Consider the following 25,261-nt stretch of genomic DNA (forward strand, 5'->3'; position numbering starts at 1 on the left):
CACTTTTTTTATTTCTAGATAAATACCTTTTTTTTTTTACTTCAGGATTAAAATTCTAATACTGAAAAACTGCGGCAGTAAGCATACAGATGTTCATCACAAGTTATATTAATGCACATTCACATATGTAAGCTTTTGTTTATAATGTAAAACTTTTAACAGCTGCAAAGCATTATTTGATTAAATTTATAAATAGTTAACCTAAAACAATTTTTAGTTTACTTATTAAATTTTACTTGTTTATAAATTTATTTCTCTAATTTTTTGAAATAAAGAAAGTTTAAATTTTGTTTAATACATAAATATTTGTTTTTGTTCATAAATTACACATTAATATTTATGTGTGTATATATGACAAACAAGCAAAATATTTATATTTGTTGTATCTAAATAATTTTCAAACAATTATAATTATTGTCAGTATAGTTCTGTTAGTTTAAAAATACTCAATTAAATCATTGATTTCTATAAAATAATTTAAAAAATTTATATTACTTTAATTATAACAAAATATTAATTCTACTTGGAATATTCTGTGTGTTATAAAATAAAATAAATAATGCAATAATTCAAGTATACCAATAATACTATCAAAATTAGTTATACATATTCAAGCATGAATATAATAGTTGAATATTAAGTAGCATTTAGGCTCTTTCTTTTCTGTTTACAAAACATGATGTTAATACACATGACTCATATTTCATTATTCATGAACTTGATTATTCTTGTTCCTTTTCCAATATTAACTGATTAGCTAGGAATGCACTGAAGAGTTTTATTATTAATAATTAGTGTCATCAATAGTTTAATATAATATATTATGGAATTTAATGGATTAGGCTATCAGAAAATTGCATATTTGGCTTATTATTTTAATGTTTTATGTTTATATTTTTTCAACTTACTCTAAATAAACTAGAGAGGGGAAAAAAAAGTTTACTTTGTTTGTATTCACTAGAATATTAATAACAAAATAATAGCTTACAGCTAACAGATGAGGGAGGAGCATAATTAGTTTTGAAAATGAAAAAAAGTATAACCACTTTATATGTAAATTATACATTGCTATTTAATTTTTTAAATAAAGGCAATTCTTTGAGATAAAAATAGTGCATTATTTTTTATTATTTGAATATATATTATTATATTTTAAACAATTTTTTCTTACATTAATGATTTGAAAATTAAATCAAACAATTTTTAATAATTTAAATACATCTCTTAAAATTTTTTACAACTTTCCATTTATATAAAATCTATAATTTTTCTCAGCCATTGCTTGTAAAATTCTAACAATATTTCTGCAGTCATCTACAAAGAAAAAAAATCAACAATTTTAACAGGAAGAAATGATAAAAGAATAAAATATTTCCATAATCCATATAATTCCCATACTTATATTTTCCTTATTGTAACATAAAAACTATCAAGACGTAACAAACAAAACAAAAGCTGTTTAAAATAAAAATAATAATAATAATAGTTCAAACAATAATTAATTTCTTAATTAAAGCGTTTCTGTTTAAATAAATGGGTTAGGAAAATTAATTATTTCTCTTCAATATAATATAATTTTACTCAATTAATTTCTTAATTAAAAAGTTTCTGTTTAAATAAATGGGTTAGGAAAATTAATTATTTCTCTTCAATATAATATAATTTTACTCAGTTAAGTATATAAAATCTTTAAAGTGTATTTTTTCCTCTCGTATAGTGACACGTAAAACAACATTAACTTAACTTTTTTTTTTTACATATCGATCATAATAGTCCATAACCTGATTTTACAACCTTCCAGATAAACAAAGACTTCTTACAGGATACCATGTAACTTAAAAGCAATAAAAATTATTATTGTAGCTGGTAAAATATTTGGAAATTTAAAAAAATACATATATATTTAATTTTTATTCTTTGTTTTTTTTAAGATAACTGATTTTTATTAGAGATTTCCTTTGGCTAAAGGTTTGGCTCTTCAGTTCATCAGTAACTTGTGCGCTACGGTGTAAAAGTCGATAGTGGAAAAGGAAAAAAAAAAAAAAATTAGTGAAANTATGTCAAAATTCTTTTCATAGCCAGGATATTCCAGGTAGACAAAAAATAAACCTAATACTTAACTAGAGCATAACATAAAATTATATGCAATTTATCTTGTTATGTATAATCAGATTTACATGAATGGCTTTCACACAAATTAAATATTTAAAGAACACAGTATTTCTATAGTATTTTCAAATATTTCATTTTTAATTTCAAAAATAGTTAAATCAATATCATTTAGGATAGAAAATACTAAACAAAATTGATTCAGTAATCTAACAGATATTATATATTTTTATTCATAATTTAAACTAATATTGCAAATTGTAAAAGGATAATTTAATATATATTTCATTGAAAAAGATTAAAGTTTTTATAGATTTTTTCTTTAATATCATTAAATTCATCGTAGTATTATCTAGTTTAATATACCTCTTACTTCATTAATTACTCTTGATACAACAATATAACAATAAGGAATAATTTTTTTATGCCCAGTATTTAAATAAATGTGATGCTTTTAGAAATAATTATTTTATTTTTAATAAGTGAATTTTTTTATTATTAAAAACTTGAATCTTCTGTATTTGTATCAACTTAATCTTTCTACTTTGCTTTGATTTTGTACACAAAATGACTAATTATATTCTATTGATATAAATTCTTTTATTTAAATCTAGATATTAAATATACAAAATGATTAAATACTCAAACATTCATATTGTTAATTAATCAATTAATGATTTGTATTAAAAAATTTTATTTCTTTATTAATTGAAAAACAAGATCTATAAGTGATTATACATTAACAAAATGGATCTTTACTTATCAAACTAAAATATTGCAAAACAAAACAATCAAGATAATATGCACATACAATTCAAAATTAAAGATTTCTTTCTATGAATTTTTATTTATTTAAACTTTCTTCAGAAAAATATTGAATTATATCATAGAAATTAAGATTAAATGCAGAGTTAGATATCATATAATTCTGCATTTCATTTCAGAATAAACTTATTACATAAATTTATTTCTTTTTATTTTTATCAATTCAAAAGAGAAAATGTACATTACATTACTTATATATATATAAATTATAAATATGCATGTATTAAATTATTATATATTTATTTATCTGTTTTAAAAGAAGCATTAAATTATTATTAAATTATTAAAAAATACAAATAAAATGAAAAATTATCTGAAACAACAGATTCAATAAATCACAATTATCAATTCTTAAAAATGCTTTTTTATTTTTTCTTTGAAATGTTTGTGCTTTTTTTAAAACAGATCATCCTGACTAATGGTACTTAACTGTTTTCTAAAACAATATTTATAAGATAATGAATTCATTATAACTACTACCTTTAGAATAATAATAAGAATGCAAAAGCAGTTATACAAGTTTTCGATATTCTGAATGCAAACATCTGATTCAGATCTCATTAAATCTATTTTGAATAAAATCAAAACGAGAGTTCTTAAAAAATGCTGTTTTAAACTTATATAATGAAAATTTATTTTTCTTAATACAATAATTATCAGATATAACTAAATATATTTTAAACACAATGGTAGGTAGTGTTTACTAGCATTAGTTAGACAGTGCACCATTATTAAGAATATGTTAATGTCAGTAATACTTTAAACTCTGTTTTTTAAAGCCCTGAAAATTCTCTGTACAACCTGCAAGCATCCCCAATTTTCACAGGTTGTTTTATTTTGATAATATAAACAATATTTTTTGAGTTAATTTCTTAAACAAATTTATAGCATGATAAGATTTTATTATGAAATTTAAAAATTTTAAATAAAGAATATGACTTTTAAAAATTGTAAAAGTGATTTTAAGACAAAAATATATTTTCATGTTTTGAAATCACTTTTTGATAGATTCTATAAAAATTTGTTAAAACATTCCATAAATTCCAGAAAATTCAATATTATTAATCTATGATGAAATTATATCAATGATGAGCAACCTTTTCTGGATGAATGCAGGCCACAAGAAAATTTCTTAGGCTTCCAGTGGGCCATATACATTTTCTTATGGAGTTGCAGGCTGTAAGCCTGCTAAATCCCAACATGCTCTGTAAGTGCCAGTACACTATGTATTAAAATAATTTGCTAATGATATGCAAACTAGTAGCCTAATGTATAGTTTCTGTTATTTTCTTTACAGGCCAAGTTTGAATGTTCTTCATCGTGAAATCAGCTTAATTAAGATTGCATAATGGCACAAGACAGAAAATAGGAAAACAAAATTACATTGCCAAAGCCATGAGGATGATGCCACCTAAGTCCTTATAGGCTGCATGTGACCCAGGAACTACAGACTGCTAATGACTGAATTGTATTAATATAAAATTGCAAAATTAATATGTTAATCGACCACACACACAACACACAAGCAATACAATCAAATTTTACATATAAATTTATTTGGTGTGAAAGTTTCTAAAAATGAAACTAAAAATATAATTTCAAATAATCTTAACAATAAAAAAACTCTTCTTTAGTGGTCAGGAATGTTTAGGCATTATTGATAACCAAGTTGCTTTATGTTTATGAATTGAACAGGATAATATTAATTTAAATATCTTAAGTTTTGTGAAAGATGAGTTGAGTTTTTAAATGTATTATATACAAAGAGCTTATCAATATTTAAATTTATGTATTTAATTTATTAATTAAGAAAAAAATATATATAAAATTTACATTAAATATATTAATATGAATTAAACATAAGCTGACAATACATACATTTTTTTCCTCTGGCCCAGCCATCCCATCTTTTTAGTAAAGTTTTCACTTTCATCCAATTTTTTGATATCAAAAAACAGTTCTTCACTTTATATATTAAACAAATTTGTATAATGTATAGTAAATGTGTTATTTTTTATAAAATGTTTATTTTGCATTAATAAGGGTCATAAATTTGAATGGATACACTGCTGAGAAAGATGCTTGGATTGTAAAAAAACAAAATACTTTCAACAAATTTAAGGAACATATTACATCAGGGGTCGCCAAACTTTTTTGATCATCAACCCCCTACAACTTTTCGAAATCTCACATTGACCCCCACCAAAAAGTTTGTTACAAGCAAAAAAAAAGGCACGTACTATTTTAATATATATCTTTTAATTTTACATTTTTTACATTTATTGTACAGTACTGTACATATGTTAATAATAATTTTTGTAACTGACAATCAAATAAGACAGATAAGCTTGATAATCCTTAGCAAGATTAGAAATATTCAGTTCAAAATTTGTAAGTTTTAGTCTTTTCATTGACCCTCATTGAAATCCAATAATCAACCCCTGGGGGTCGATATAACATTATTGGACCCCTATATAACACTTTGGCGACCCCTGTATTACATGATCAGAAACATGAAATTTATTTATTTGATTAATAGTTTATTTTTCTAAGTGTTTCGTTACAGAACACTTAGAAAAATAAACTATAGAAAAATCAATTGGGTTTCAGAAGATGTTTATATTTGTATAGAAAAATCAATGCAATTGACAGATGTGTCAAAATATTTAATGAAATAACAAAAAGTATCTTGAATTCCAAGATTTTAATAATTTGATAGAATTAATTTTTTGTTTTCCAGCTTCTGTAAAGAAGAATCTACTCACTCAAGAATTTCCTATGGCCAAAATATAAGTTAAGGTTAATTATTGAGGCCATGAAAGTAATGCTAATTATCAAGCAGAATTGTGACTTACAATGCAATAAGTTTTATGATAAATTGTGAGTGACCAGAACTTATTAATCAAAATAAATTTATTTTAAAAATATGCTTGGTTTGATTCTAAAAAACCTTCTACATCAATGTAACTGTTAAATTTGACATCAAATTATAATATTAATTTTTCAATATTGGATTTTTGAAAACAAAAGCATTTAGAAAATTTTTTTATTTTTTCACTAATATTAATATAATAATATATTAATCATCTGTTAATAATGCTCATCTATATTTCTTGATGAAATTTTAATAAGAGAGTGCCTTTATTTTATCAGATATAATTCCCCATCTCATTTTGGCATAAAAAAATATGGTCAGTCTAATTAAACAGACAAATATTTAATGGAAATATTCTATATATAAGTTATAGACTTAATAACTTGCATGTGTTTTTTTTTTGCAGACCAATTTGAGACAATTCATTATTATTATTATGCAACAACAGAATACATTTCTAGTCTAAAGTAAATAATGTATTTAATAAAATTTTGTTATTTCACTACAGAATATTGCAGTTTTTTCATTTTATGCAAAAAATATATAAAATATATTTTATTGTTTCTGGCTGGATGTAGTTTTTGGTGCAAACATGGCAGCATATCAAAGAGCTTGTACCAGTCCCAAAAGTTCTGGTACAAGCTCTTTGATATGGCTCCATGTTTGCACCAAAATCTACATCCATTCAGCCAGAAACAATAAAATATATTTTATGTATTTTTTGCATAAAATGAAAAAGTTGCAATATTCTATAGAGAAATAAAATTTTTAAAAAGAAAAAAAAAGCTGATATTATGAAGATTGATAGGAAGCAAGATATACTTAATGTTAAATGTAAGAAGATGAAAAGTTTGCAACTCTTCCTAGAAGATAAAGCAAATTTGATAAACTAAACCAGTGTTTTTCAACCTTCTTGAATACGTGACCCCTTTGCAAGTTAAAAAATTCTGGCAACTCCCTTAGGGCCATATTAAAACTATATCAGTGATTTTAAAAACTACATATTTAATTTTCTTTCTGTTGAGATCTAAATATCAATTGAAAAACCAATTGTACTGTAAAATAAACAGATACAGCCTTCTCACTGAAATTGTAGTTTTTTTTTATTGTAGTGTAGGACCTACAAACACTTGTCTTTTTCTTTTACCCGTGACCCCATGGGGGTTGTGACCCACAGCTTGAAAAACACTGAACTAAACAAATGATCTGATTGGAAGAAAATGTCATTTCCTTCATGTGTTTCTCCAATGCTGGAAACAGGTGATAATCCAAGAAGACAGAATATAGCAAATAGGCTAGGTGGTGTAACAATTTGAACCCCAAATCCTTGGGATTCCTGGGGCACTTTGTATTATTTACAAAGCATCCCTGACTCAGCTTCTCCCCCAGTCTGAGTTTAGAGGTCCTGCAATTCATCTAATAAGGACATACAATAGGTTGTATTGGTTTACTCACCCACTGTCACATACTTCATCAAGATGACACCAGAACATAGATGGCATAACTTTTCTAGCCAATTTCTGAACACAGAATTGTTTAGAAGACCTGCTAAGGAATCATTCTTGCCATTCTTTGAATTATTCCTTTGTCTCAGGATCATAATGATGGCATTATGTTACATCCATACACATCAACAGGTCAGAAAGTTTTCAGCATAAGTATCAAAAGAGATGCACCAAAAGAGCATGGGAACACAATAGCTATATGCAAGCTCATTTTGAAAACAGCATTTTGAAGACAGAAGGTATTATGAATGATGCAAGAAACCCTTTCCTAGAAAATCTATAAGATTTTAGCAATCTTCAAACATTAGGTCATGGATTTTATTCACACTTTCATTTGTTACTGTTGAAATAGACCATCCAGAGCATGGTTTATCTGTTGACTCAAAATGGCTGGTATAGAAACATACCATTATTTTTTCACCATTGTGAGGGAAGGGCAGTCTTCCTCTAGAGCAGGGGTCACCAAACTTTTTTGGGGCCAGATAACTAAGAGAATGACATATGAGGACCACATAACCATTCTGTTGAATACAGTACACTGAATACACAAAAAAATAAAGATAACCAACATATTTATTTACCAATACACAAACATGATTGCTGTAGCAAGCTAATAATCGCTTTTCTTAGAAACTTCATTGCAGATATTTACACAAAAAGTGCTCTGATATCCAAAGTTGCAAAAAGTTGCCAAATTTTTCACTGATTTTCCTAAAAATTATATTACTGTCAGATGCAAAAATCAGATTGGACCAATTTTGGCATTTTTACTTACACTTATTTTAACTTTTTCTACATAGTAAGTTTATCTACAACAGTGGCATACCATGACATTTGATGATAGGGAAGCTGTTTCCATAAAAATTTTAAACAAATACTGAAAATGACAGAATAAACAGTTTGTTTATTTTAATTCTAAAATAGATAATTGACTCGAAACAAAGATATGAAAACTTGTTTTTATTATTTTTTATAAACTAACTCTGTTCGGCAATTTTTTTCTGCAAAGTCGTTAATTACTTTATCATAAAAATTGCTTGTCATTGATTCCACCAAAGTATTTAAAAGCTCTTTTTCTATTCAAATTTGCACTAGTGACAACAATCTTTCCTCTAACTGGGTGTTCCTTGCAAATGTATGAATTCGCTTTGTGGTTGAGAAACTGCACTCAACAGATGCACTCGTAGATGGTACTATAAAAATTAATGATATTAAATCATTTAATTCTTTTAGTATATCTTTGGTTGGATCGTTATTAATTATAATATGTTTTATTCTAAGAGTGACTTGCCGATATAGCCTGGATGTGAATATAAATATTGCAATTCACTACATAATTTAGATAAATCAAAAAATTCTCCATAAACTTTACTTAAAGAATTAAAATTTGCTTCGGAAAATTGTTTTTCATAATATTTAAAATTATTAACATCTAAACATGATAAAATTTCTAAAGATTTTATGTCTGAAAATCTGTCAATATAATTATAATTAAAATATAATTATAATTAACTATACCTTTGTAAAGAAATGTACATCAAAATAACATTGAATATTCTTTACTTTTTAAATCTTGCATGCACTTAGTCAAATAGCTTCCTACAAGTCAGATGAAATTGTTGGAAGCATAATATGATATTTTGTTTATACAACAAAATATCATATTACGCTTCCAACAATTCCATCCACCAGCTAAATCATGAGAGATTATGCTCTGTAAAGCACATGTGCAAATGCCTGTAATCTGGCTGCTTTACAAGATCCAGATATTTTCGCTGTGGAAGCTGTCCCGTATTCGACAATACATCACTTCCATTGGAAATATGCATATATGAATTTATATTCGAATATAAAATAACAATCTTATCATTGTTTTTCATATGTATAGAAATTTGTAATAAAATACATAATGTGGTTATAATAGAATATTAATTTTAATTAATTCAAAGTACATTAAAATATGAAAATAATTGCATGATATGTATTTATATTTCAAAGTGCAAGGGAAACGCTGCTTCCAACAGCTTCCATGGATGGCATGCCATTGATCTACAATCTATGATATTTTCATACAAATAATTACATTTTAGCTCATTTGTGGCACAGTGTGGCAGTGGGCAAGATGAGCTGACCTCACAGGCCATAGTTTGGGACCCCTGCTCTAGAGTTGTCAATAACTTAGAGTAGCTTTCCTTTATTCCTTTTCTTTGCAGAAACAAGAAATTTATATACAAGCAGTGCTAAATTCTAGAGTTAACATCACTATCATGAATTCAAACTGATAAAGGATGCAAACTAATTTAGGTTATCACTAAGGAATGACCTTTCTCCCTACATCCATTATGACAGGCTTTTGCTATCTTGTATATGGATAGTTATAAACTTTTCAGCACCCTTCATTATATTTGTTGTGACTTGTTATGATTAAGACAAAAGTCATCACAACATAAACCAGATCTCAGAAAAATATATATCCATGTATTATCATAAGATAATACATTGTATATACATATCAAAAAATATTATATTACAATGTTTTTCAGAATAAACAGTTATTGAACTATCTTAGATTTATCATCCTTTCAATATTGTGTTGTTACATTCTTTATATACATTAACAAGATTCTATAATCTATACCATATTTTCTCCTTTTATGAAATGCACATTTTATAAGTTTCAAAGTGTTGATAAAAACTCAAATGTTCTCAAATAATTACTAGAAATCATACAGATGAAATACAGGTATACCTCGCCTTACGTCGGTAATTGGTTCCAGAAAAACGACGTAAGTCGAATTTACCTGTCTCCGAATCTACTTATCACTAGGAAAGCATTTTAAATAATATATGGTTAATAAAAATCTATTTTAAGCTTACAAACAAATAAATTTTAGTTTTTAATATAGTACAAAAAAAATAATCTAAATTTACAAATGCGTGTACTGTAAATACAGTACATACTTGTATATATTTTAATATGATTTTATGTGCTTTAAACGTTTATCTAGTGAGATTACGACTTCAATATTTGTGGCGGACAGACGTAAAGTCGAATAAAATGACTTAAACTTGATTTTTATTTTTCCATATACTTTTTTAACAAGCGACGTATAATCGGGAACGACGTAAGTCGAGGTATGCCTGTATACATAATTATACATTATTGCATAAAACAAATATATGTTTATATATGTAAAATTGATAGCTATTAGCCTGAAGCAAGTTACTTTATGTATTCATTCTGAGAGGTTCTGATTACTACCATGGGAAAAGAGTCATGAGATGTAAAAAATATATTCACTACCATGTAATTGTCAATAAGAGTAACTCAACACATAGGCTCAGGATTTTTACTTATGAGAAGTGATCATCTGTGTGATCTGCAAATATATGGATGATTGGAGGATCTGTTAATTTTCAGCAACATAATATTAAGTGCTCTTACTAAAATAGTTAAAAGTATCTATCTAAATGATAGTTGTCTTTCTGGAGTCCTCAAAAATTTGTTTCTTAAATAATTTTTGTAGTCATTAATAACAATGCCTTTGACATTTTTTATCATTAATTAAAGACTTTATCAAAATGTCTTTAGTAATAATATTTGTTAATGGGCAGTCTCAAAAGAAAGAAAATATGATATATAAAATAATTATACATTAAAATATAGTATAAGTTATACTATAACTGAATTCTGATTTAAAGATAATGTTAAGCTTTGAAATTACATTACTATATAATTTTAAAAAAATCTTACCAATGCCACTATGATGTCTACCTATGAGTGTAAGATTGAGATATTCCAACATTCCAACTAAATCTCTTGGTCTTTCTAAGTGAAATAATTGTGCAAATGACTGTTAAGAAAAAAATATATATATAATTTATAAAATATTTCAAAATTGTCAATTACATATTATTTTTGAACAAATAGAACATCAAAAAAATAAAATCATATTACTTATGTTCATTAAAATAAACCAAACTTGACACTAACCTATTAGAATAATTAACTAAAAAGCTGCTAAATTTTGAAAATCAAAAAGTTTATTGAATAATGTTTCCAGTCCTAAGCTGAGAATGGCTCAAAATAAAGCTGAAAATATCACTCAATAAACTTTATTTGGTTTGTAGAATTAAATAATTTTTTAATTAATTATTCTACTATGTTTAATATCATTAATTTCATCAATCTTGAAAATCTGTTAAAAAAGTCTTTAAATGTATGATTAAAAACAAATGTCTTTAAAATGTGTTTGATTTAATATGTAGTATTTATAAATGACAAATATAATAGTTTTCTATTTATACATAAATTTCAAGACAATTTTAAAATCTTGGAAATTATCAAATACTAGATTGTTTTTTGTGAAATTTACCCAGATGATAATTTTTTCATTAATTAATTAAAAGTAGCCTAAAAAGAAACGTCAAGTTGTTATGGAATGCATTCTGGAACATGGAAGTGAATAAAAAGATTACTGTTTCAACAGACTTTGTCTTCATTCTAATTAATGCATTAAACTTCATTCTAACTGTCTTCATTTGTCTTCATTCTAACTGCATTAAACTATAGACTCATTAATATTTTTAAGAACTTTTATTGAACTTGCTTTGTATTATGTCCTCATATCTTGCATTCAAATTTCATCCACTTCTAATTATAATAAAATAGAAAGCTGAAACCTTGATGAATACCTAAGTCTGATGAAAATGAATTTTAATGATAATTTTGGAGAGGAGGTCCCACAATCTCTCCACCCTAAAACCTCATAAACATAATCAAATGTAGAATTTAATCTTGATGTATGTCTGTAAATGCACTGTAGTGATATACTGTATATGGTGGGGATGGAGACACCCCAATTTTGAAAAATGATCAAGAAAAACATTTTTTTTTTTATTTTAAAAAAATATATTAAAATTATAATTTAAGTACTTCAAAACTGAAATATTCATAATTTAATAAAATATAATTAAAAAAAAAAAAAATTAGTAACCATCAACAAAATTATCAAAAGTATCTAATGCTATTTTGATGTTAAAAACTGATTGAATTAGAATAATATTAACTGAATTATATCTTGTTTATATCATTTAGTCTACGGTAAAAATTGATTTCATTATATGTCTTTTCACTTAATGTTGCAGTTTCCAAGAATCTATTGATGACATTAAGTGAGACATGCTATACTTTATTTTTTACCATAATTATCACTCCAGTTTTTGAGGATGATTAGTATCTTTCATTGTAAATGCATAAACTTCTGAATAATAAGTTGATATGTTTTAAATTTAGTATAAATTCAGTTTAAAGAAAATATTTATTTTATAAATTTTCATCTATAATTTTACATAACCAAATATGAAAACTAAATTCTCTAAAGAATTTTCAAATAAGTTACAAAATTATCAGCATGTTTTCATTAAATGTAAAAGTAAGTTTAAATTAATTTTATTAATTGTATTTTTAAGATATTATCTCAAAAATCCATGTGTAAAGGCCATTCTCATTTTGAAAATAAATAAACAAAAAAAAACCAAACAGCTATAAAAAGTTTGGTGTTCATCTATCAATTTTGTTAATTATGGAGATTTCTACAAACAATGAAAGAAACTAGTGTTTAAGTTATATAAAAGTTTAAAGATATACACTTTACAGTTTGACAAACCATAAAATGAATATCCTCATTTTTCATAATATATTATCAAACAAATATTTAATACTATGTTACAATGCAGGAAGTTCAAAATGTACTATACATAACATCTTCATAAACAATAGATGTCTTTGTCAGTATTGTTAAAAATTTTTAAGAGTTTATATGTACCATGGTCTGTGTACAATAAAAAGAATATGGAAAATTTTGTTATCAGAAAGCTTGCTTGATTTGATTTTGATATATGGTTATTGCAGAAAGTAAACTTATATCCAAATTCTTGTCCAAAATATAAACACATAAAACTCAACTTTTGCTAAATTAGATAGTGAATATATAATTGTCACTCTAATCTAATCATATAGCTTTCAGGAAAAATTTCCATGCCACAAAAATGATAGTTTACTAAAACTTTATAGCTTGTTTTTGCTTAGTTCATTTTTCTTTGAGAAATCAACTATTATTGGAAAGGAAGTAACAGTATCTAAACAGTACTTTAAACAACTATTAGAAAGGTGGAGTTTACACTATGATTTCAAACATATATTTGTCTATAAAATATGATTTTAATGCATGATGGTATGCCGTTGCATATTGCTAGTATTATTATATAGTATAATCTTCACAAAGGAAATATTAATAAGTAGACTTCATGACTTGCATGTTCACCAGATTTCACTCTCTTGCTGGTTATGGATAAATCTCAAAAGAACAGGTTTATCAAGACACACCTGTACTTTTATACACTTAAAATTATATATCCAACACAAGGTTTCTGACATCTCTGCAACATGTTCCAGGAGAAGTGTTAATAATGCTGTTTTCTATCTCCTTGTTATAGTAGTATAAAGACTCTGAGCAAATGATAAATTACAGTGCAACCTATTTGATAAATAAAGCAATAGTGCCCTCTGTTGATGAAAATTTTAACAACTGTCTAAATATTCATTTTTATATTACTCAATTATATTACTGTACTCAAATATTAAACTCAATAATCAACCATAATGGTATGTGAAACAAAATATTATTAAGGCTATTAAATTCTCAATTATTAAGTTTTAAAAATGTTAAAGGATTTTATATCTCTATAATGTCCTATGAGTTAAATATTATTATTTATTTTAAGTATTAATATGCTATAAATTGATTGAAATCAAAGTTGTAATTAGTTATTGTTTAATTAAAAAATATAAATCAGATTAATATTTTATTTATTAGTAATTTATTCCATTCCATTAGTAATTTGCATCAAAAACTCAATATATTCAAGTTTAAATTATATCTTGGTTAATTAAACTTCATTTATCTTTTTAAGATAATTAAATAATTATTATTATTATTATTATTATTATTGAGGAGGAATGGGTGAATATTTAATTTTAATTCAAGCCTGCAGAAAATTTTACCCATTAATAGTGTTGAAAAGTTTTGAAGTAAAAACAGATTTTCTTTTTCATTTCTTTTTAAACTGTTTTGATTTTGGTTTTTGTAAAAGTCAAAACTTTGTTTCAATAACTAAGACTGACTCATCCATACTGCAAGTGCCTACTGGGGTGGATTAAGGCTTCCAGCTTCCCTACCCGTAGGGCAGCTGGAAGCCTTAATCTGCCCTTTAATTAGCCACCCTTATAGGAGACAATAGTTCCAAAAATTTAATTAAAAAAAAACAAATTTGTTGGTGTGTGAAGCCCATAAAATAAGCTACTTAACAGGTAGCCCACAACCTAAACTGTTAACCTAATCCCGCAACACAGGGGACTCATAGTTTTCAATAAAAAAAACTTTATGTTGAAAACAAGACCTGTCATCAAAACTTTTTAGACTCTGTAGCTCTTCTATAGATGAAAATTTTTATTATTTTATATTGGAAAGACTTGGCTTGGAAAAAATTCATCAACAAATTCATTAATTTGGCTATTATATATTATACGTTAAAACTGTATACCCTGCATCTTTATGATTTTTTTTTAAAGCTTGTGATATTTTAAATGTTTCACACATTAACTTTGAAAGTGCTGAGTGCACATTTTTTGCCATACAATGTTGCCAACCTTCCTCTTATTTACTTGACCCACCACCCACTATCCACCAGTGTTGCCCGACACTCGACACTAGTAATGATCCAAAGTACAGACCAATTAAATTCATTAGCCTTGTTATGATCAGATGCCAGAATTAAATCAACAAATGAATTATGATAATTTGATTGATGAATTTGCAATTAGAAAAGCACTTAAACATTTTTTAACTCAAAAAAATTGTTATACTTTTTATAAGAGGTTTAGTGTTTTATTTTTTATAATAAAGATATTTTGGTCTCTGTCACAATTTTTATTATTACAATGCATTGATAAAAAATAAAAACAAGCTCACAGGAGCGGTAGATTCAAACATAAAAAATTTTGTCAAGATATTCAATATAACAAAAAATTTTTTTCTGTCATAATGGTTTCCATCCTTAGAAGCATGCCGCCCTATGCCCAGGCATACTCAGCATACTCCTTAATCCTCCCAAGTGCATAACTGTATAAATAGTTAGTCATGTAACAAGAGATTGAACTAATTAGAAGCAAAGTAAACAATTTTGCCTTTAAAACACAAGATCCCAGCATTTTGGTTAATTTCATTAATTAATCCTTTACAGGAATATCAAAGTCCATTTTTTTGCATCTATTGTCATAATATTATCTTTTTCTACTGAAAATTTTCCCTAGACTGCTTTAATTTCCCCAAACTTCATTTGCATAAGCAGACATATGCTGCACCTCTGGATATATTATGTAGCAGAATTTGTGCAGACCAGATTTCTGCCATATTGATCCTTACCTCTATCATTTCATTTGAATCTTCTTAAACTAGATGAAGAAAATATAGATAAAACATATCCTCTAAAATAATACTAACTTTTAATAATACTAAACTTTTAAGAAACCACTAGGTATGAAGTTCAAAACTTAGCAAATTTTAGAATTACAGTAGAGCGTCGCTTTTCTGAAAGTCAATCATCCGAAAGAATTCCAGTCGGCAAATTTAAATTTTTGCCAGTGCTGTGGCCCTTCAATCTTTGGCTATGTCTTGGGCTACTCAAATATTTTACGTTTTTGATACTAAATTAACNTTTTTTTTTAATTTTTGAAATTTCTTTTGCACCTCTATAAATGCTCTCTCACACCCCAGGTTAAGAACCACTGCACTAGAGGTAGACATTAGGTGCCATCTCTTGCTAATTTAATAATTTTAATTAAATTAATTATTAATTTAGAAGATTCTGGAAGAAAAGAATTGCCTGAAGCAGGACTCAAATCCATAATATAGCTCAATATAATCTGGCAATTGTTTGGCTTTAATATATCTATTGGGTTTAGATATTGATATTTGTGTATTTTCTTTAAATACACAAATATCAATATCTTAGTTATTATAGCAAAAAGTGTTATGTATTTTCTTTAAATACATAACACTTTTTGTAATACATCAGTTCTTTTTGGACAATCTGTAATCTATAAAATAAAGAACTTACTGTAATTATATTTATTAAATTTTCTCTTACATTTTTTTCAAATCCCAATCACCACATGTCACAAAAGCAAATTTCACTTTAGGTTTTAAAAGAACTTCTTTTTCCATCCACAACTGGAAGTCCTAATATAATTTTAATGCTTATTAATGAATTTGAAAAAACAACATAATATGATTTTATTAATTTGCAATTGTGTTTTAAATTTTTTATATATGATTGATTAAATAATCTTATTTTAAGATTTCTCCAATTAACTAAAAATGCTTTTACTCATTTTTGAAATAGTTTCTATAATATGCAAAAATTGTTTAATACACACTGTGTGCCAATTAAGATATGAGACAGTTGTTTATAACATAAACAGAAACCTTTACTTTTTGAAATCATTTCCTATTATCATTTTATGTACACATTTTATATGTTAGGGTGGATTCATAGTAGTAGTGCTGACACCAGTTTCAAATAACAAAACAAATATTCATTCACACTTTGACCAACTACCATACAACACTGTTTCATATAGCCAATAGGACATGTTGTTTTACTGAAGAGCTTAGTGCAATCAAAATAGATAACTTTGAATAAAACTATTTATCAGTTAGTTCTAACACCATGGCTGAGGACACCAGATTTCTTGCTTTGCAAGGCCACCTGGATCTTTGCTTGTGCACTTCTCTCACATAACATCATCTACCAAATAATCACAAATGCATGCTGCCATTGTCTTTGTACTTCAAATACATTTATGAATTTAAAATACCAATTCAAAATGATCTTGCATTGCTCAAATGACAATTGTGCCTCTGCCATTTTGTTTGACTCTCCTGCCAGTTGTATGTGATCAGCAATATCTTTTGACAGAATACAGTCGATCCCCCTATAAGATCATTGATTTTTCCGTTTTATCTGAATTACATGTTGTACGAGTCACTTAGATTTTACAAATACGTGTGCCGGGCTGTGAACGGCTCCCATATTTGTAAAATCTAAGTGACTCGTACAACATGTAATTCAGATAAAACGGAAAAATCAATGATCTTATAGGGGGATCGACTGTATTACACTACACATTGTCATCATAATTCAGTTCAACTTTTAAAAAATTCCATAGATACCCTCTTTTAAAGTGTGTAGTATACACATTTTTTTGGGTATTCTGTATTTTAGATAAATTATCATAATTTTATCAAAAACATGCTAATTTTAATATAAAAATAATTGTTTCAAAAACTAAAAATTTAATTATCCAAAAAAATCTTGATTCTGTAGATCCAACTTGCAAATGAATATCATTATTTTAGTATATTATTTTTCTTACCGGTAATAGATTTTATTACTTCTATGTTGAGTATTTTTTAAATTATTTTCACCATTTTTTGTAATTTAATTCACTAATTTTTTCTCCTATGTACAAGATGTCTGAAAAAGAACTGATAGACTACAAAAACTCATATTTATTTTAGGAAAACAGATACAGTCACACTGTCTTAATTAATGAGAAAACTCAAAAAGATTTATCATCTTTAAGAAATCCAGATATGAGCATCATTCATTATTCTTACAATACTAAGACAATATTCAATTTCTCTGGGTGTCAAATGACATATCTTGAATGATGGTTTCAACTGTGTTTATTATGCAACCTTTTAATGTTTCAATATCTGTAACAGGTGTTTGATAAATCAGGTCCTTCACATAATCCTACAAATGTGAAGGAGTTATATCAGGGGAGTGGACTGGAAAATGAATTGGTCCATCTTGTTCCATCCATCAGTTAAAAATAACTTCATCCAAAAGTTCAACATGCAGCAACAGTATACAGCACAATTTTTTTTGTACTGCAGGAAAAACCATTTAATTTCCACTGACAATTATTGAAAACCATATGTATATGATCTATTTACTTTATACACAGTATATTAAAGCCAAATGATTGCCAAATTATATTGGACTATATTACTACCACCATTAATAATTAAATGCACTAGAGCAGCAGTTCTTAACCTTTTTAGTAGTCAGCACCCCCCCTTGAATCTGAAAGTAAGCTCTTGCACCCCCTTAAAAAATGTGTGTATATTTTTTATTTAAGAAAAAACATTTATTGCATAAACAAATGCCATGTTTATTTACAATATATAATATTATGTTTTTATGTTACATAGGAATATGATATATTTATATTCCTATGTAACATAAAAAGCAATATTTAAATTTTAATGGCTAGGTTGTTGTTGTTTATTCATAGTAATTCTATTAAAATGAGGCTCTTTTTTTGAAAGAGCCACGTGTAAGTCATCAGATGCATTTAAGCGATTTCTGGCTTTTGTTTTTATGTGCAAAAGTGCTGTATTCAAGGTATGTGAACATGTCTCAACTAATTTCTGTACTGCACATGACAATGTGACTACATTAACTACATGTACTGACGACTGATGACAAGTGCTATGTGCTGAGAGACGGTAGAGTAGGAGTGTAGAAGTGAGACGATAGAGAATGAAGAAGTGTGGTGCCGTGTTGCTGGGTACCATAGTTTGTAGAGAACATGGTCGCCTTGTTCATATTTTTTTTTTTTAATTTTTGAAATTTCTTTTGCACCTCTATAAATGCTCTCTCACACCCCAGGTTAAGAACCACTGCACTAGAGGTAGACATTAGGTGCCATCTCTTGCTAATTTAATAATTTTAATTAAATTAATTATTAATTTAGAAGATTCTGGAAGAAAAGAATTGCCTGAAGCAGGACTCAAATCCATAATATAGCTCAATATAATCTGGCAATTGTTTGGCTTTAATATATCTATTGGGTTTAGATATTGATATTTGTGTATTTTCTTTAAATACACAAATATCAATATCTTAGTTATTATAGCAAAAAGTGTTATGTATTTTCTTTAAATACATAACACTTTTTGTAATACATCAGTTCTTTTTGGACAATCTGTAATCTATAAAATAAAGAACTTACTGTAATTATATTTATTAAATTTTCTCTTACATTTTTTTCAAATCCCAATCACCACATGTCACAAAAGCAAATTTCACTTTAGGTTTTAAAAGAACTTCTTTTTCCATCCACAACTGGAAGTCCTAATATAATTTTAATGCTTATTAATGAATTTGAAAAAACAACATAATATGATTTTATTAATTTGCAATTGTGTTTTAAATTTTTTATATATGATTGATTAAATAATCTTATTTTAAGATTTCTCCAATTAACTAAAAATGCTTTTACTCATTTTTGAAATAGTTTCTATAATATGCAAAAATTGTTTAATACACACTGTGTGCCAATTAAGATATGAGACAGTTGTTTATAACATAAACAGAAACCTTTACTTTTTGAAATCATTTCCTATTATCATTGTACAATGCTAGCATCAACAACAGACAATGTTGAAAGCATGGTGAAAGTCTTCAATTGAGATATTATTCACTTGAACAGTTGTTATATTATATGTGCTTGATGTGTTATGGATATGTTTCTTTCAAACCAATTTGATTTGCAGAAATAAAAAAGTCAATAGGAGCCAAATTAGATTTATAGGGAGATGTTGAATGATTGTGGTTTGTAAAAGCCAAAAATTGTATAACAAGTAACATATTAAGCAGGTGCATTATGTTGCATGAGAAATCAATCATTTCTCACTCATCACATTTGTTCTTGTAAACTCCTTATGGTTTCTAAATAATATATAGCATTAACTGCTGTCCCTTGAAGAATAAATTCTCTAACCTCACAACAACTAGCTAGCCTGGCTTGTGTCATTTTTAATGGACTCTCAAACTTTCTGAAACAATCATGCCATTGACAAACCTGTGTCCAAATCAAACATTCATAACCAAACACAATTTTAAATCCTGTAAAGTTTCTGTGGAACTTTTGCCTAATTTTGCATAAAATGACTACTCACTGCTATTGAACTCATCTACCTGACATACAGAGATACATTCATTAAAATAATCATAAAACAAGAAGCAATGTATGCAACCAATTCAGACTTGTGCAACTAATGGTTGGAAAGCACATAGTCTAGCAGTCTCAATAGCAAAAGATAGTTCTTATTTCTACTATGCATATAAAGAAGAAGTATCTTTTGCTATTGAGATCTTTTGCTCCTAGGATGCTTGTGCACGCACGCATAGAGCATGCACAAGCATCCCAGTCTCATTATTTAATTGGCATACTATATATAAAACTATAATTTATAAAAAAAAAAAAAAAAAACTATATCTCAAATATTTAATTATGATTTTAAATATAAAAAATAAGGAAGAGGAAAAATTGAAATTTATTTCAGTTTATTTAATTTATTTATGAATATACAAGACAGTCTGATTTTCAGACAACTTCCACTTTTAAAATCCTAAATCAATCTTTATACATTAAATTTGGACTTGCACATTTTCAGTAACTAAATGAAACTTTTGAATTAACATGCAGTCATACTTTCTGCCATTTTAATTTTTATACCACCAAATCATTGTGATAATTAATTTGTATTGTCTGTTTTCTTTTCAATCTAAAATTTTAAGATTTTAAATAATGTTTTATACACTATAGTATATTTGCTGTAAAAAGCTAAAACTTTCCTATCTTAATAATAGATTTCATAATTTTTCTTTTTAGTTCTCTATGAACAAACTCCCTTTTTTAACAAACAAATTCTATTACTTGCCTTTCAGTTATTTGATTTTTGTACATATTTTTAGGAATATAGGCAGTTCTAATCCAAAAGTCACGAACTGCCTGTAAAAGCTAAATTTATTAGAATAATAGCCTTATAAATCCAGAAAATAAGAATCATCATGTACAAAAATATTTACAGTTCTGCCTTACCATGCTTACATATTATGATATAATATGATTATTTCAAATAAATTATAAATCTCATAGTAGTATAAACACAGATTGAATATAAACTTCTGAAGATTTTACAATTAAAATACTGAAAGAAGTTTATTTACTACTAGAAACACTAAAATTCACAATGATATGCATGTAATGATATGGAACCTACTCATTTCTCCTCGAGTGCAATCTGTGTTATATGTAGATATGTATGCACTCTATGGTATATACTTTGTTGGATTTATATTTATATGTTAATTTATTTATTGTTCTAAAAATGCTAAAATTTAAATTTAAAAAGAATGTTGAAAAAAATGGAAAAATTGAAAAGAGAATGTTCTAAATTTGGAATGCAGAAATGGGAATGCCAGAAAGTTTAAAGGAAGGTCCAGTCTGTTATTTTTTTTGGAGAATTAGAGAAATGTTTCAAATCCTTCTTGTTTGAAGGTTTTTCTTTTAGAAAAGGACCTGTGGTGATAGATCACCTACGTTGGCACAATCAACAGGATTAACAATTTATAAAAAAGTGACTATGTTCCAAAACAAGGAGAGCCAATCGATAACTGGGCTGAGTGGATAGTTGAGGCAGAGTACTAATTATTCATCAGTGAAGATGTAAAAAAATTTTTTCTTTGTTGAAAACAAAAATTTCAAGGCTGAATTCTAAGTGTAAAGGGAGTTAAAAAGGAAGATCTACAGATTGTGGCAGAAGAGCTTTGTGGCACAATAGACGAGAGTCTAAAGATATCGGAGTTAAGAGAACTTATTATAAAAAGTAACAATTTTATTAATGACCCAGATTTTGCATTGAAAATTCTGTCCTCAACCATTGCTGAAAGGAAACAGAAGGAAGAACAGGAAAGGCTACAAGCTGAAGGGAAACGGGTAGAAGCCGAAAGGGAAAGGGAATGCCAGAATGAATTAGAGCTAGCACAAATTAGCACTAATAATCAAAGCAGGATGAGTAATGATAATCTTAACCTTTCGGACAGCCATCATAGTGATGGGCCAAATAGGAGTATTGAAAAATTAATTAAAAATGTAAAAACGTTAACACTACCAGTCCCAACTATGTCTGAAAATTGAAACCTATTTTTCTTATCCTTAGAGCAAGCGTTCCAATTAAAAAATGTTCCAGAGGAGATGAAAGCAGAGATACTAATCAATGTTCTGTGGGAAAGGCCACAAACATTTTAATTTATATAACCAGAGACAAGTTAAGGGATTACGTAAGTGTTAAGAAATTAATACTACGCAAATACAAACCGTCAGCTCAATATTGCCTAGAAAATTTTTGAAGAGCTAGGCGTAGGCCTAACGAGACTCACATGCAATTTGTGTCGAGACTGGTGTCTGCCTGGGAATATTATTGAGTTGAGGAAAGTCAAGGATCTTGAAACTCTAAAACAACTAATTGTGTTGGATAGATTATTCCAGACATTGGATGTCAACACGGCGGCTCATATAAGCGTTTGTCAGAGCGAGAGCTGGTTCAACTCTATTGATATGGCAAGCGAATGCAATCTTTATTTTGAAAGTAAAGGAAAATCCCTAACAGAAACATATAATGATCAGCAAGGATTGCGGCACTTTTCAGATTTTCAGGTCACTAAGGAAAACGGATCTAACTATTGCCAGGAAATAAAACTGAAGGAGTGCTTCATTTGTAGATCACCCCAACATATTGCTAAATTATGCCCATAGAGGATAAGGGATTTGCCCAAAAACAGTAGCCACACTCAATGACCCTTGACAGATTGGAAATTTGAATGATGGCGCAACAGTGGCGAGCATAAGATTAGAACACTCTGGAAAAAAGTGAGTAGACATTTGAAGTCAGCTCCTAGTATTGTCCTGAAGCTCATCTGAACAATGCAAATGCTCTTTCAAGACTCATTTGAAAGAGAGATGATGTACTTTGTATTTGTGACATTAATAGTGATAAGAAGCCATAATTTGTGTAAACAAAGATGGTGAGTTGTGTGTCGCATGTGTGTACTTTGTGTATTTTTGTGGAAGCTCTGTTCTATTGTACTCTTATTCTTTGGAACTTTGTGTTAGATCTGTGTTCAGGTTAAAACCCTAACACTCATCTTGCAGCGGGGATGTAGCGATATGGAACTTACTCGTTCCCCCTGAGTGCAATCTGTGTTATATATAGATATGTATCCTACTCTATGGTTTATACTTTGTCGGATTTATATTTATATGTTACTTTATTTATTGTTTTAAAAATGCTAAAATTTAAATTTAAAATGTTGAAAAAGATGGAAAAATTGAAAAGAGAATGTTCTAAATTTGGAATGCAGAAATGGAAATAAGATTATTCAAATGCTGGAAAGTTTAAAGGAAGGTCATTTATTTTTGGAGAATTAAAGAAATGTTTCAAATCCTTCTTGTTTGAAGGTTTTTCTTTTAGAAAAGGACCTTTGGTGATAGAGGATTGCCTACAATGCATTTGTTCATATTGATACAAATGAATATGATCATGTAAAATACAGGGTGTCCGAGAAAGATCTTAATCATTCTAAACATGAATAATAAAAATACTAACAGGTGAAATGAAATGCAGTTTGCTGCAAAAGAATGACGACATCTAAGAGTTTTTTCTGGTATCAATTGCCCAAGGTAGATGGATTAATTGGTCTTTGAGTACCCATATATTGGCCTCTGCAATCGCCCGACATAACTCCACTGGATTTCTTTTTTTTTTTTGGGTTTATATTAAAGACAGGGTTTATCAAACACCTGTTTCTGATATATCCATTTTAAAGGAAAGGATATAATTCATGTACAGTATGTGAGCTCTGTTAGTATAGTAGCATGAACAATGGCGAGTCTGCTCAATTTCCCTCCAAGTGTTTTTTAACTTTTGCAGTGTAACAGTGAGGATTGCTAATTGTATCCTTTCCTTTAAAACAGATATATCAGAAACAGGTGTTTGATAAACCCTGTCTTTAATATAACCCCAAAAAAAAAAAATCCAGTGGAGTTATATCGGGCAATCGCGGAGGCTAAGATATGGATCCTCCACAACCAATTAATCCATCTACCTTGGGTAATTGATACCAGAAAAAAACTCTTAGCTGTCTTCATTCTTTTGCAGAAAACTGCATTTCATTTCACCTGTTAGTATTTTTATTATTCATGTTTAGAATGATAAAGATCTTTCTCAGACACCCTATATAATACATTATGTATATGGTTCATTGGAGATGTAAAGTATACACCAAAAACAAAATCAAAACTTGGTCCAAAGTTTGTTGATCACTTTACAAATGTGGGTGTATACTACAAAAACACAGTAAATATCAAAATAATTTACTGAATGTCATTATTCTGCTTCTCTGGAGCCCTGTATTCTGGATTTTCTGTAGAGTACAGTGCATTTTTGGATGCTTTTCTGCAGAAAAGTACCCAGAAACAGATTTATATAAGCTTACAATTGTTTCCTTCTCAGAATTGTTAACATACCTCTCAATGATAGCAATATCTCTCAGCTTTGATGGATGATTATTGCTTTTCTTGAGATGCAGTTCCATAATATCTTTTTCTTTATGTTCAGGTCTTTCATAATTGAAAACATATTAGCATAATATGCTAATATGTTTTCAATTTCAACATATTAGCATAATATGCTAATATGTTTTCAATTATGAAAGACCTGAACATAAAGAACATGGCAGTGAAAGACCTGAACATTTTTAATATTAATAACATTTTGTAAAGTACTATATTATTTTTCCGACTTTCCAACGATTATCGACACTACTGTGTGCCGGAAATAGCCGTTCCCTAATGGGTACTTTACGCGGATTCACGTTAGTGTGCCAGGCCTGGACTTTAAGCGTGCACCGAATTAAATAATGACAAAGTTTGTCAATAACAAAATCAAATATTTAATTAAACTTCTAT

General features: G+C 27.5%; 2 protein-coding genes across 2 annotated transcripts in view; both read right to left on the reverse strand.

The window, feature by feature from the left end:
• Window positions 1–1,145: 1,145 nt before the first annotated feature.
• LOC111623297 (ERI1 exoribonuclease 3-like) lies at window positions 1,146–13,957 on the reverse strand. The gene is made up of 3 exons (XM_023365854.1): window positions 13,703–13,957; window positions 11,069–11,168; window positions 1,146–1,314 (listed from the first exon to the last, which is right to left on the reverse strand). The coding sequence occupies exons 1-3, from the start codon at window positions 13,751–13,753 to the stop codon at window positions 1,235–1,237; spliced, it is 231 nt and encodes a 76-aa protein (XP_023221622.1). The 5' UTR covers window positions 13,754–13,957; the 3' UTR covers window positions 1,146–1,234.
• A 5,513-nt stretch (window positions 13,958–19,470) lies between these two features.
• The window catches only part of LOC111623455 (ERI1 exoribonuclease 3-like), a 43,352-nt gene continuing 37,561 nt past the window's right edge, over window positions 19,471–25,261 (reverse strand). Inside the window, exon 4 of the mRNA XM_023366076.1 lies at window positions 19,471–19,581. Within this exon, the coding sequence (XP_023221844.1) occupies window positions 19,486–19,581 (96 nt within the window). The 3' untranslated portion in view covers window positions 19,471–19,485. The remainder of the gene's footprint in view (window positions 19,582–25,261) is intronic.

Source organism: Centruroides sculpturatus, unplaced genomic scaffold, assembly GCF_000671375.1.
Source record: "Centruroides sculpturatus isolate CEXI.00-Female unplaced genomic scaffold, Cexi_2.0 scaffold29, whole genome shotgun sequence".
In the NCBI taxonomy this organism is placed as follows: Eukaryota; Metazoa; Arthropoda; class Arachnida; order Scorpiones; family Buthidae; genus Centruroides; species Centruroides sculpturatus.